This window comes from Besnoitia besnoiti, chromosome III, assembly GCF_002563875.1.
Source record: "Besnoitia besnoiti strain Bb-Ger1 chromosome III, whole genome shotgun sequence".
Classification (NCBI taxonomy): domain Eukaryota; phylum Apicomplexa; class Conoidasida; order Eucoccidiorida; family Sarcocystidae; genus Besnoitia; species Besnoitia besnoiti.
The window spans coordinates 4,328,232-4,340,395 of NC_042358.1; the positions used below are offsets into that span (position 1 = coordinate 4,328,232).

At 59.8% G+C, this 12,164-nt stretch overlaps 1 protein-coding gene across 1 annotated transcript; it reads left to right on the forward strand.

The window, feature by feature from the left end:
* Window positions 1-3,587: 3,587 nt before the first annotated feature.
* Window positions 3,588-7,182, forward strand: BESB_048800 (RNA recognition motif-containing protein; the record flags this gene model as incomplete). The annotated part of the gene is made up of 6 exons (XM_029363331.1): window positions 3,588-4,024; window positions 4,780-5,072; window positions 5,284-5,327; window positions 5,616-5,741; window positions 6,060-6,780; window positions 7,130-7,182. 6 exons carry the CDS (start codon window positions 3,588-3,590, stop codon window positions 7,180-7,182), a joined length of 1,674 nt encoding a protein of 557 aa, XP_029220697.1.
* Between the last annotated feature and the right edge of the window lie 4,982 nt (window positions 7,183-12,164).

Sequence of the window (12,164 nt, forward strand, 5' to 3'; positions counted from 1 at the left end):
GTTTTTTTCGCGGCAGCGGAGAAGTGGAGGAAGCAGCGATACGTCTTCTCTCACAGACACGCCTGCCAACGCCTTGGGAACGAAGACGCCCGCTTAGACAACTAAACGAAAACGGCGGCTCAGCGAAGAGTGGGCGAAGGGGGGAGGGGGGGGGGACAGCACTGCTGGCGGGGTAGGGAGTCGGAACGCCCCTACAGAACGTCAGCAACGGTTTGGTTTCCGGTCGGAGACCAAGCCCTTCTGCATGCACGAAGGCAGCGGCTAGCGACTTGCAGGAGACCGAACCCACGCCTACAAAGCGCCAAGACGGAGGACAGCTCGAGCGTTGCCGTCGGGCGAGACGACGCGGCGGAGGCCGCGGAGAGGAGGCGCCGGCGAAGAGGTTCGAGGTTTCGCAGTCTCCGCCACGGCGTGGGGGGCGGAAGAGAGAGACGCCGAAAGGGGCGACGAGGAGGGAAAAATCGAATGAATGCGGAGCGCAGAAAGAGCCCGATTGTGGTTCTTTGGAGGCGGAGACGAGCGGGGCCTGGGAATCGGCCTCTCGTCATCACCCTCCCGCGGGTGGTGACTTTCTGGGGAGCCACGAACGGAGGGAGAATCGAGGTCGGATGCAGACACCTCAGCGGCGAGTGCCAGACAGCTCGAGGACGGAAGAACAGCGAAGTCTTTATCGCAGACGACGCCGAGCGCCTTCTCGCAGACTGCGGCTGGTGGCAGCCGGCGCGTGGAAACGCGGAAATTGAGACGCGGGACTTTGAACGGCGCGGCGGGGCTGTCACTCTGGGCAGATGCGCGGAAACGGCGGCTTCCAGGCGCAGAGAGATCTGTGCAGGGCGCCCTGCGGAGAGAAAACGGGAGAAACTTTGGGATCGGGGTACATGCACACAGACGAATCTCTCTTTTTCGCCAGGTTCGCAGAACTCGGCCCCGCCACGCGTGCCTTTTTCTCTCAAACCCAGAAGCTTGAAAATGCGGGTTTTACCACAGCAGCTCGCTGTCTAGTGCGCCACTCGGAGACCGAAAACGAAGAAAAGTCCACGCTGCCCGCGGGAAAGAGCTGGGTCTCTCGCCGGCGACATCGCAACGCGCCGCCCGAGCGCCAAGTCGACCGCGCACCCAACTCAACTACCGCGCCGCGCTCACGCTCGCCAGAGAGTGCTTCTAGACACACTGCGAACGATTCTGCCGCTGCGCTCTCTCCACGGCGGCCGAGGGACTGGCGCCCAGAAGAGGCAGAAACAAAAAGACACTCTGCAGAAGGCACAGTTCTCCTGCGGCGCATCCACGTATCCACTCGCACGCTCTGTAGAGGGGCGGAGTTTCCACTTCACATGCGCCCCTCAATGGCTTCGCAAGAAGAGAGCCCTCGAGGGGGTGAGGCGCCAGCTGTGATCCGAGGCGCGCAGACGCCAGGGAATGCGAAACACAGGTGAACGAGAACGTCGGGAATTTGCGGACGAATGTTCCGTTCGCCACTCGAGCTCTCACGGTCCGGAAGGCCTTCTTCAGGGCCGTAGCCGACAGGGAGGGACGGGCTGATGAGCCTTGCAAGCAACGGAGGCAAGGTCGTCAGCGCCAGGTTGCCAGGAGTGACGTTTCCGCTCCCTTCCCAGATCTGCTGGCGACGATTATCATGCAGCGTGCGATAACAGAGGCAAAGCGAAGCGGCGGAGCTTGGAGAGGCGTGCCGGCTCTCGAGGCACCAAGTCCACAGCGTGAGGCGGGTCGCTGCTCGAGAGTCTGCGCGGGCGGCGCGATGCGCAGCGTCTCTCAATCTTTCAATGCCTTTTCCTGCGCGCCGTCTTCCGATGGCAGTCGTTTTTCACGTCGTCCTTTCGCCCGCCCGCGCCTGTGCGGCAGACACCACACGCCAGGCGGCCGCAATGCCGGGGGGGTCGGCTTATATACGCGCGCAAGGCAAGACCCGAGAGTGTGCTGGGCGGTGAGCGGCTCCTTTTTGGGCAATGTCGCGCGGCTAGAAGGTATTGCGCGTCCGCCACTTTGCAACGCGCGGTTGTCTCGTCGTCGCCTGCTCCTGTTCTGTGGCAGTCCTTGCTGTTGGGTCTGCGCTCGGATCGCGACCTGCAGTCTGCGCCCCCCTGACTCTCTAGGTCCCGCAAGTTGAGTCGCGTTCGCCTGTGAATCGCTGCGGCGAGGCGAGAAACACACCCAAGTGACGGCGCGCAAGGACAGTGTATGGCGGAGCGCCGCGGAGGCTTTTCGCAGTTCTCTGTTTCAGCGGCGGCGCTCGTGAGGAGAGCAGCGAGAAGGGTCGCGCTCACTCGCGCCACGAGTGCCAGAGCCCGGACCCCGGGGGGGGGGGGGGGAAGGCGGAGGCGCAGGTGTGCAGTTTCAGCGCTTTTTCCTTAATGGAGGAGAGTCTCTCCCACAGCCACGGCGTGCGACGCGTCGTTTTTGTCGCTGTCTTCCCGCCGCCAGGCCTTTTCGAGTTTCTCTGCGCACGCGGCTCACTGTGTGTAGACGTTTTCTGAGGTTTGGTCGCAGATTCGTCGTGTGCTCCCCACGCGCGCCGCTGCCTGCCTACTTGCCGCGCGCCGTGACTGCGTCGGTCGAGTAGGAGAGCGCAGAGAGTTCTGCAACTCGGCACTCCTGCCGCGAAGCGCAGGCGGACAGGCGCGTTGAGATCCGCGGCTGCGTCCTCTGCTTGCCGAGTACGTCATTTTACGTTCGGATTCCGTTCTCTTTTACGGGGCGTGACGACATCGCAAACTGAACTGCTTTTTCTCCACGAGCGGCGGCGGATCACCTTTTTGCCCTGTCCCCTAATTTCCTGGGATATATGTGCATGTGCATCGCGCGAGAGCGGAGAGGGAGAACTTGAAACACGCGTCATTCTAGGCAGCGCGAACTCCTCTCCCGTTAAGCATTTGGTTTGTACACTGTAGGCGTGTGGAGGAAGATTTCCTCGCACTTTACCGCGTGGGAGGAGGAACGCATCCCGTCGCCCGTGCCTCCCCCAATGTCCGTTTTTCCCCCGGCGCTCCGCTGAGTTTTGTGCTCGCGCGGTGCCCGCGGGTCGCCTGCCGTTTTTTTCTCGCCTCCGTCTTTCGAAAAAAGTCTCAGATTGCACCACTTGCGTGCCTCGCGCCACACCTTTTCGGCCCTCTCGCTCCGGATCCACGAGATCTCGGGCGCATCTTCCAGGCGCAGAGTGCAATCGCCGTCGCTTCCGCCTTTTTCCTACATCCTGTCGCTGCCGCGTTTTCTTGGTGACCGCGAAGAGTGCGGCATTCCCCAACGGTCGCAGACCTCTCCGCTTGTCGCTGAGTTTTTCTTTTCTTCGCTCCGAAGGAGGCACCTTCGTTTTCGGTCGTTTTCTCCAGACCCTTTCCCGCCGCGCCCGGCGCTCCCTGCTTGCTCTCTCCTTCCTTCTCTCTCTTTCTGCGAGGCTTTCGCTTTTGCCGGTTTTTCCCCGTCTGTTCTTTCCGGGCGTCGATTTCGTGCCCTCGTCTTCGCATCGCCTGGTAGCATAGTCTCCACTCGCCCTGACGCGCGAGTCTCCTGCGGCCTCGTTGGTTGTCGCTGGCGTGTGTGTCGCGCGCGTTTTTTCACTATTTTTCTTCGAGATGGCAGAGACGGCGGCGCCGGAGCCAGTTTTCGTGGGGGAGGGACAGCCAGCCTTCCAGGGCAAGGCCGAGGAACTCTCGCCCGTTGACCAGTTCGCAGACGCCGTGGAGGATCCCACCATGGGTGTCGGTCTCCCCTCGGTCGCCGCCCACAAACTTCCGGCGGCTGTTGCTCAGGAAGAAGGCAGAGGCGAGTACGTCGACGCTGAAGAAGAGGAGGACGCGCAGAACGGCAAGAAAGAAGGGAGAGGAGAGGAGGAGAACGGCGCCGCGCCTGAAGAGGCCGGGGTTAACGAAGCTGACGCCGCCCCTACGGAGCCCAAACAGGAGGAAGTCCAGGAGGAAGCTGAAGAGCGCCCCGAGGCCGCCGAGGGTGAGGAGGTCAAAGAGGAGGAAAGCGCCGCCGGCGAGAACGCAGAGGAAGCCGACAAGTCCCTGTAAGCCAAGCAAACCCTGCAGCAGGTGCCCCTGTAGGTGGCAGCAAAGAAGACGCTGCGGACTGTCTCTGCGTTGTGCGCGGGATGCGAGGGGTCGCAGCTTTCTCTTTCTGTTCGCCTCTCTATCCGTCTCGCTGACGCCTTCTTGACGCGCGTGTGTCTCTGAGCGTCCGGGGTCCTTCTGTCTCTTCCCACTCCGCTGTGGCGAACGCTGCAGGTGCGACTGTCTCCGTCCACTCGTCATGCCTCACACACTGGCTTGGCGTTCTAGATACTCGTCGCGCCCCGCAACGGGCAAAAAAAGTTATGTTCATTCTGCTGCGATACCGTGGAGGCCGCTGCGAATCCGTGTATGAAGTCGTCTTTGCGTTGCGTGACTGCGCATGCGCCGCGCGCTGCACTTGTTCCGCTAGGTGGATGTCCCCCCTCTTTCAAGCCTCCTGGCGGCGGTCGTCTCTCTCTTTCTTCCACTGTCGCAACTCTCCATCGTTCACGCATCCCTCCTGGAGGCGACACAACGGGACATCTGCGCATTCGCGACTCTCCGAGTGCGGGATTCTGTGCATCTTCGTCCTCGAGGGTGAAAGCGGCCCTGCCGCACATGTCTCCAGCGCGTCGGGTGTGGTTCACAGGCTGCGTGTGCCTCCTCCGCGGAGCGGCTTGTGGCTGGCTCCCATCTCATGGATTCTGCGTGTGTTTAGGGCATGCCCTGGCGACGAGAGTGCGGATATGTGTCTGGTGTGTCGTCTGCGCAGGAAGTTCTTCGTGGGGGGGGTGAATCCGCAGGCGACTGAGCTGCAGATTCGTTCGTACTTTGAGCGCTTCGGCAAGGTGAAGGTCGTGGAGCTCAAGATGGACAAGATGACCGGGCGGAACCGCGGCTTCTGCTTCGTGACAATGGCAAACGACGACGCGAAGGACGCGATCTTCAACACGCAGCACGTCATCGGCGCGAAGAAAGTCGAAGTCCGCGCCCTCCACGACGACGGCAACGTTTCGCTGAAAAAGAAAATCTTTGTTGGAGGCGTCAACCCCAGTCTCGGAGAGAGTGAGTCTGCAGCCGCGGCGGGTGCGCGGAGCCAAGCGGGCGGCGGCCGCTGGCCTCGGCGCAAAGGCTCAATTCCTTGAGGGCGAGAACGCCAGAGTTTCCTCCCGACGCAGTCGCCTCTGTCGGGGGTCGCCTGGGCCGCCTGCTGAAGCTGCTGCCTGGCGCATGTCACATGACCGGCATCGCGGAAGTGTGTTCATGTTCTCTGCAGGCGACGTAGAGAAGTATTTCTCCAAGTTCGGAACCGTTGACAAAGTAAGCAGGCGCTGGAGTGGTGGCGGGCGGCGCGCGGCAGGCAGGTGCGCGTCAGCTGAAACCAAAGTCCGGCGGCGCCTCCAGTGGGCGTCAGAGGACGCGGTGGCATCCGCGAGTGTGTCTCTTTTTTCTGTTTGCTTGGGCAGTGAAACGGAGCCCCCTTCTCAGAGACGTAGTCCAGAGCTTCTTCGAAGCCGAGTGCGCCACATGTATAATATGTGTATGTGTTTGCATATGCATGTGTGTACGCGACTGTAAAACGTCGGGTGCATGTGCCTGTGTTCGCAGGTGAGCATCATTCGCGATTCAACGACGGGAAAGAGTCGCGGCTTCGGTTTCGTCGTGTTTGCAACAGAGGAGTCTGCCAAGGAGGTCCTTAAGTCGCGCCGCCACAACTTGACAGAGAAGGACAATGTAAGTCCCGACAGAAGCCCGTTTGTTGCTGCTTGCCCCTTTGGTTTCGTGTGCAGCGGTCGCCTTGAATGTCTAGGGTTTTACCTCAAGCGTAGCGGCGTAGACGAGGCCGCGGCAATCCCCGCGTAACAGCCTGTCCAGACGCGCGCAGAACACAGCTTTTTTCGTCTCGAGGTTCCAATCTGTTTGGGAGTGCACGCTCTGTGACGCTACACGTTTTTCTTGTGTGTGTTGCAGAGAGCTGGAGCTCATCTTGTACGTCGTGTGGTTCGTTTCCTTCATCGGTGTCTGTGTTGCGTGTGCGGTTGCGTCCTGTAGTGCGAAGTCCGCGCAGCGGAGTCGCGCGCTTCGCTTCCGCCGCCTCGGAGTCGGTACATGCCGGTGTCGTCTCCGCGGGCGCCGGGTCTGTTGCCCCCTGGGCCCCGCTACCCGCCGGCTCACGCGGTGACGCACCAGCCGCCCCACCACGTGCCGCCCCCCGCGAGCTACTACGCGCCGCCGCCGCGGTCGCCGCCTGCGTACTACTACGGGCCGCCGCCGCCCGTGGCGCCGGCCGCGGTGAGCCCTGCGACTGCGAGCATGGCGTACTACTCGTCGTCTCTGCCGGCGGCCTCCGCCAGCTACGCGGCCTCCACGGCGCCGTACTACAGCGTACCGCCTGCGACCGGCGTCGCCGCACACACTGCAGCCGCGGCGGTGCCAGCAGCCTCGGTCATGCACCACCACCCGCAGGCCGCCGGCGCGGCGCCGGGAGGCGCGACCGCGGTCGTCGCCGCGCCGCACCCCATGAGTTCCACGGGTTACTACGCGAGCCCCGCGGCTGTCCCGTACGACGCCACCGGCGCCACCGCGGCCGCGGCAACCGCCACAGCTGCCAGGGGCTACTGGGACGAGGAGGCCACAGCGGGAGCTGCGGCAGCGACCGCAAGCGCAGGCGCCGCCGCGTACTACGGAGCCCGAACAACTGCCAGCCCCGCGGCGGCCGTCGCGGCCGGCGCGGCGCCAGGCTACACCAGCGGCTACAGCCCCGTCAGACAATGTAGGCAGGAGGGGAGGCGAGCAAGGGAAGCGGCGCTACGCCTGTCAATGTGCATCACGGATTTATGCAGTGTGATGAGGAAGACGTGACTCGGTGCTGCGCGGCCAGGGTGTAGCGGGCGAAGTGGATGTAGAGAACTCCAGTATTGCGTAAATGAGCAGCTGTAGCTGTTTGCGAGATCTGAGGTGGAGTCCCCCCTTTCGTTGTCTAGCTTGTGTGCGTGGGAAGGGGGTTAAGGGGGGAGGGCCGTCCGGCGCCGTTGTGTGTGCCTCTGCGATATGTATTCTGCATGTGAGCTGGTAGGGCGTGTCAGCGACTATGGGTTTTTGTGCTTTCCTTTGTGGTTCAGCGCCGTACTACGGAGCTGTGGGGCGCTCCAACGTACGTCGAAGCCCGTACTAAGGAGGGAACTGTCTCCCTGGCTTCCGTCGGGCGGAGCTGAGTCGTCGCGGCTCCTCTTGGTCTGAACGTCGGTGTGGATGAGGGCGGGACGAGGCGAAGAGGAACGAGTGAAAAGGATCGCACGAAGCGACAGAGAAGACAGCGCGGCGGCTCGAGCTGACTGGAGCTGACTGCTGGCTGGGGTGGGCTGCGTGGTCGTTTGCGCCCCAAGAGACAGGTGTCTCCTTCAACAGGAGGAGCCTGCAGCACGTGTCTCGCGTGAAGCGATGGGCGCGGCGCTCTGAGGGGGAGCGGGGTGCGTCGCAAATTATCTGCGGGCGAGGAAGCGGGGATCGACGGAGCGGTGGGTCTGGCAGTTCGACAGGACGCGACGCGGGAACGACTTCGAAGCGCGCCGCCCCACGCGGTCGCTGGGCTCTGCGGCTGTCGCTTGGCGTCGTGTCTCCGATGCGGCGGGGGAGGTCTCCTGCAAGGGTGCGGCAAATCGGGCGGTCAACACGGCCGACTGTTCGCGGCGGCGAAGAAGCGTGAATGATTTCTTGCGGGCAAACCCAAGTCGTTCCGCACTGCACACGCAGATGCTAGGGAATGAGGATACAGGCGTATGAATGCATGCGCACTTTACAAGGACTCGTCTCTCGTTCGAGCGTGCCTAGACAGCTTTACTTGTAAATCGCAGGAAGCATGGCTCCGGATTGTCTCTGGTCGTTGCAAGCGTATCTGCGCGCCCTTTTTTTCCTCCTTTGCTCGCCCTATGCACAGAAGCCTCGTCTGCTGCGTTTTCCGCCGTTTCCCCGCGCGTCTCTGGTGCTGCCGCAGTCTGTCGCCGCGAGGTGCTGCAGCGCTCTACGGCATGGCATGTTTTTGCTCTGTGCGCCGTTCTTGTCTAAAGAAGAGGTTGTATCCGGTTGGCAAGAGGCCACAAGTCTTCCCTTTTCTCCATTTTCGCTTTATCTAGAGTGCACGTTTTCTTATCTTCTTTTTTGCTCGGCGCCATGGTGGCAAGGAAGTCCATACCCATACGATACGTACACGTATATACACATATGCATGAATACATACAAAAATATATATGTAAGTTAACGGATCTATTTCTACATACATATCTATATATATATATATATACCTTGCATGTGACGCGAAATAGGATGTATGTATACTATTCTATATGGTATGTAACGGGGAATGTCGAGACACGTTGTAGCGTTTCGCGTCTCATTTCTCTCGCGCGTATAGGGAACAAACTTCTAGACGTATAGAAGAGACTGGAGGAAGAAGCTCAGGCAGTGCCTGTGGCGTATACACCAGCACGCAGTTTGTGCGAATAGAGGACCGGAGCTTACAGATACAGAACGAAGACGTGTGTCTCCTCCTATAGGCTGTAGGGAGTTTTGACTCGCATGTGTGTGAGGACGACTCTGTAGGCTGTCTAGCTTGCCATTATGTAGCGTTCGCGGCTTTCGTTTCGCGTCTCTTAGCACGTCCGATATTATGCCTGCTTGTAGGACGTGTATAGGCCTCTGTGTGTCGTGCTCGTATACAGACAGCACGCAATGTTGAACAGGTCGTTTCCGCAACTCCACTAGCTTTCCGCACTCAACGTCCTCCTCCCGTTCCGCTACCTTGTAATGTGCCTAACCGCGTCTCCTCTCTAGAGCAGCTCAACGGGATTTCTCAATTTCAATCCTGACTTCTCTGCGCGCCCGCCCTCCGCGTCGTCTTCTCTCTTCGGGCGTCAACAGGTAATTGTCTTCGTTGTTGTCGTTTTTCGACAGGGATTTGAAGGACTTGTCAACCGAAAGGAAATTCCTTTTTTTGGGCCCAGTCTCAAAGCGGACATGTCTCCTGGGGTCACATCGCGCGTGGATTCTGTGGCAACTTATTCTGCAACACCACGCGTGTTAGTGAGGTTCGCGCATGCTGGAACCGCGTGGCAGAGAGACGTGCCCTGAGAAATCGCAAAAGGTCTCTCAATAGCAAATCGTTCCGGGGTGAGCTGTGGGTGAGCATTCGCTTCCGTGGCGAATAGGCGAATCTCGGCTTCTTGTTCGCCCATCCGCGGTGGCGACGCGGCGCGCCAACCCCGCGTTCTGCGCACGCAGAGGGTTGACCAGCGCAGCTTACCTGCTTCTTGGGGGGTAGCGTTCCTTGTGTTCTCGAATCCGAGGCAGCGGGCTCTGACTCGGCAGAACGGGTTACACGACTCCCGACCCCTCTACCCCCTCCTTCGCACCTCCGCAGTTGCGTCAGTCGGTATAAGTCGTACCGTGTGGAGCGCGGTATGCGGACAGGCGTGCTCGCCAGCAATATAGTGCCGCAGCACCTAATGGCCGGCAGCACTGCCTTTTGAGACAGCAGACGCCGAAGTGTATTGCTGAAGCATCGCTTGCGTCTTGGAGGAAGAAGTCTGCGCTTGCAAAGCCGTGCTCCTGTTATGTAGCGCTGCGTGGGCGAGCGTCACGCAGACGCTGGTATCTTTCTACATCGCGGTGGCTGAGGTGAAGCGGAGACAGGCAGAATGCTAAGTTGACGGCGCTTGGAGGCACCTGGCAACGCGCGTAGAGGGGAGCAGAGACTATTTTTTACGCTTGTCTGCTAAAATACGCCGTCCGCAGCCAGTGCGGCTTACTGGAGGCGCAACGCGGCAGGGCAACTGCACAACTCTGCCCAGTCGTGTTTAAATTTGAGAGTTCTAATTTAGCGGCAGGTGACACCAGAACAGAGGAACTGGTGTGTATACAGAAGTGAACTGGCCAGGGTTCGCGTACGCAGGTTGCATGTTTGGCGAAGTCGAGGCCCACATGTCAGGATGTTTATTCGTGGTAACGTCCACGGTCAGGTGCCATCTACGGAAGCAGTGGGTCTACGAATGTTATGCTGCCTAAGATGTTGCACCGGAATTTTGAAGGTGGATGCAGCCGCGCGAGAGGCGGAAAGCCGCAGACACAAAACACAGCGCTCGCCGACGCGGTGCAAGGTGCCCCCGTCACCGAAAGAACGGATGCCCCCCTAAACAATTCTTACACTCAAACGTCAAGTAAGGCTGTCGAGCCAAAGGGAGCATCTCTGTAGTTCTGGGCTCCTTCGTCAGCAGCACGCACCGCTCCTTCAGGGGGCGGATGCACGATTTGATGTCTCGCGGCTCGCAAGGATAGAGTCGCATATTTCGCACAGAAGCCAGCATAAGCAGACGACTCACGGGTCATCATTTCCGTGCATGAGACACACACTTGAGTGCCGTGTCTCACCTTGCCACGTCCCGTGGACCTGAGCCGGTCGCCCAATCGGCAGCACGGTCCTGTGGCGTCTATACGGCCTCGAAACTATCACATCCGAGGCGCTGTCAGGCTCAAACTTCGACGGTGCTACCTCTCGCGGCGTGCGGATCATGCTGGCGCGGTCCCAGCTCTTGCTGCCTAGGAGCGGCATTAGATGGGCCGCCGAGACCTCATTCGCTCGATATTCACCAAGTCAATGGCATATGTCGGTGTGTCATCCAGGCGGGGCTCTCATTAGTGCCTCCATCGCGGTGTCACCCATCGTAGTAAGCGTCTAGAATGTCCTAATGAAGACGAAGGTTGACGACTCCAGGAAGCATAGTTCTACACAGTTTCTGCGCTCAATCACCCGAGTCATGTGCCCGGTATCTCACTGCGGACATCAATCATGGAGACGTGGCGCAGTAACGTCCAGCGTCAAGCGGAGATTTGCGGCATTGTGCACAAGGCTGGCAAGACTGTCTGCTCTGTTCTTCCAGAACAGAACGATAAGCAAAATATACTGCAAATCACGCATCCGGTAGGGCAAGACTCATTCCGCGCGCTGGTGAAGCCCCGGAACACCCGAGTATGCCGGGATCCTTCGTTCGCGGACATGCGCTTCAACAGATACTCGGCTCATGGCATTCGTCCACAACCCTGTTACGACGATTACGACTATACAGTCTGAGTTCTGGTTCAGTGTATCGAGCTCCGCTGTTGTGCTGGGCACACGATCAAAACTGAAACCAGCGTGTCACCAGCGCCCGAGCGAATGTCCGCCTCATACTACCTAGTGCTCCAGCACTCATCGACGGGGAGATGGCAGCCTCAAAAGCGCAAATCTGCATTGTTCAGACGCCCTGCAGAGAGGCTCAGCCATAATTGGTAGCTGCCGTTAGCCGTTGTGGAGCCCGGCCCTGAGCCGGTCTTGGCTTTCGGAAGGCTTTCTGCAGTAAGCGCTACCAGCTGGGCCGCCTGGCAAAGCTGATGGACGGCACTGCGCTGTCATTCTCGACGCTTGGGCTTAGTCTGCCACCGAGCCCCGCCAGTTCTCGTGTGCATATGTGACAACGCCTTCCATCTCTCGCTTGCTCGCATAAATAAGAAACTGTAGTACAAGTTACCCAGCAGGATACACTATGTGCGCTTTTAGAACCAGCATGTGGAGCCGCCGGAGATTTCGCGTCAGACCTTTGGGCGCTAGTCCGCACTTGGTCCCCAGCACGTAATGAGCTGACATGGACAAGACGCTTCATTTGGACAGCGGCTTCTGCGCTCACATCCTGCACTAGCAGTCTACTTTTTCGCGTGTCTTGACGTGTTGTCTTCAGAAACGATGTCACTGAGGTTGAATGCTGCACTTCTGGGGCTTGCGTCACCGCGTTGGCACGTTTGCTCCGTGACATACATGTGAGGCACCACGTGATCACCCTTGCGGTTTCGGTTCACTTTCTCGGTGCCCTTTTCTAACTGTGCAGCGGCATGAGCGCAAACAAAGTAGAGGCGTTTCGACGAGACCCCTTCGACGCAATCGCAAGAAAGGCAACGGGTGCCTGGCGCCCAGGACACTCCCGCGAGTGACTGTGGCAGACACGGTTGCCGGTCAAGTTTCAGCGATCGTCCAACGGCGCCCCATGAGATGCAGGCGTCGGAATTCGCGCGGATACCGAGATGCACAGAGCGAGGACATCGAAAAACTACAACTCCAGATAGCCTGGAGCT